At 40.7% G+C, this 2,131-nt stretch overlaps 1 protein-coding gene across 1 annotated transcript; it reads left to right on the top strand.

The window, feature by feature from the left end:
• Nucleotides 1-1,079: 1,079 nt before the first annotated feature.
• On the top strand, nt 1,080-1,923 carry LOC112513729 (lysine-rich arabinogalactan protein 18-like). The gene is made up of 2 exons (XM_025120084.1): nt 1,080-1,583; nt 1,754-1,923. Exons 1-2 carry the CDS (start codon nt 1,080-1,082, stop codon nt 1,832-1,834), a joined length of 585 nt encoding a protein of 194 aa, XP_024975852.1. The 3' UTR covers nt 1,835-1,923.
• The last annotated feature ends 208 nt before the right edge of the window (nt 1,924-2,131 follow it).

Below are 2,131 nucleotides of genomic sequence, written 5' to 3' on the forward strand. Positions count from 1 at the left end.
ATTACTAATTTGGTTAAGTCGAATTGCACAATATACCATTATTTTATTCAATTTACTTGTCTATGAGTTCATTGATCGTCGAAGACAGGGTAGCTGGCGGCACAAGGCCAACAAGATGGGGGCATGAGATAAATAAAGAGAAAATACAAAGGTGAGTTCTTAGAGTTTTCTTTAAAGTTTGGTTTTCCTAGGGGCTTTTCCCCACCCCTAAGCAAGTATATCTGCCCCTAACTAGAAGGTGCCGTTAAGTGCCCTGACGTGCTACTCACAACCATCTCTCACTTTTTGCTACTCCCCACCTGCAACACAAGTGTATCCGCCCCTGATTAAAAGGTGTCGTTAAGTGCCCTCACATGCTACTCACAAATATCTCTCATCCTTTGCTACCCCCATGAAAACCTCCTTGATGTCCGTCCCTCAATTCAACAGTCGATAAATGGCCATGTGTTTATGTATGTAAATCAAACACATGTGTGTTCATGTGTGAATCGAACACAGTTGATATGTATATATGTGTTGTCTGTTGAATTAAACACAATCGTTAGAGAATAATATGAAGTTGACCGGCTTTTGGAGATCACGTGGGGAAGTGTTTTTGGTGTCAGCATGGCCGGATGGAGATGGAGTCACACGTTGGTAGATTGGTGCCAGCATGGCCGGATGAGCTCTTTTGTACATGCTGTATTTGCTTAGGCCAACCATTTTATAACTTGTACATTATTTTTTATTTTACCAAAAACATAGAAATTTACTAAATTTCCATCATGTGACTTTCACATATAACATATCAAACTTAACGATCCTAACGGTCAAAAACGATTTTCATAGTGAAACCGAGATCCTGATAACGTTCTATGTAACTTTGAAAAGTTAGGGACACAAATAAGAGTTTTCATAAACCTCAGGGGTGATTTTTGTAAAAAAAATTAATACCACTTTCCTTTTAAAAAATAAAAAATTAATTAAAACAAAATAGAATTTTCCTCAACGGCTACTTATATCTGTAATCGCCAGCTTCTTCTTTCAATCCATTTTCCAATTCTCTCTCTCTCTCTCTCTCTCTCTCTCTCTCCACCGCCATGGATCGGAAGAACGCTCTTGTTCTAGTGTTCATCGGCATCATTGTCGCTTCAGTTGGAGGTCAAGCTCCGGCCGCGTCTCCGACAAAAACTCCATTGCCTACTGTCACCGCTCCTGCTGCTTCACCTTCTAATGCTGACGCACCGAAAGCACCGACATCAGCACCTACCACAGCTCCGGCAAAGAGCCCTGATACAGCTCCTCCCACCGCCGCTGTTCCTGCTCCTGCGTTATCGGCTCCTCCTGCTAAGACACCGGTGACCTCGCCTCCGGCTGCAGAGCCGGTGAGTTCTCCAACCACATCGGTTCAATCTCCACCTGTTCCTGAACCGGTTAGTTCACCGATCTCATCCCCTCTGGCTCCAGCACCTAGCAAGAACAGAACTAAAGAAAAGAAGCAAAATGCACCAGCACCGGCACCAGGAGCAGCTGCTCCTAGCGAAGCTCCTGTAACGAGCACCGATTCTCCTTCTCCCGGTCCGTCTGCTGCCGTCGCAGACGAGGTAATTTCTTAACCTTAAGGCATTAATTCCGATTCAATCTGTGTTGATTTTGTCTAGATCTGACCAGTTCCGATTACGGTGTAAAATATTCATATATTCATTTTCTGATTCAATGATTGATTTGTTACGATTGTGGAAATTGATGTATGATGAAACCCTAAATTGTGCAGAGTGGAGCAGAGAAATTGAAGATCGCACAAATGGTGGTCGGCGGCTTGATATTGGGATTGGCTGGCTTCAGCTGGCTCTAGAGCGGCTGGCTTGAGACTTGTTTTTCCCATTTCAAATTTTATTTATTTTTACCATATGATATTATATTTCCTTTTTTGTTTTAATTTGGTTTTACCATATGATATTATATGTAAGTATAACACCTGGATTATATACATAATATTTGGGATGATTAGTCTTTGTTTTGTAAAAAACCCATTAAATATCGTATTTTTAATCAATTTAAAAATAAATTATATATATAATAGATAATCAAATAATTGATAATGAAAGTAAAATGTCGTATCTGATGCGGTTGAGAACGTAAATGTTATGGG

Source organism: Cynara cardunculus (genome assembly GCF_001531365.2).
Source record: "Cynara cardunculus var. scolymus isolate 2C chromosome LG 5, CcrdV1, whole genome shotgun sequence".
In the NCBI taxonomy this organism is placed as follows: Eukaryota; Viridiplantae; Streptophyta; class Magnoliopsida; order Asterales; family Asteraceae; genus Cynara; species Cynara cardunculus.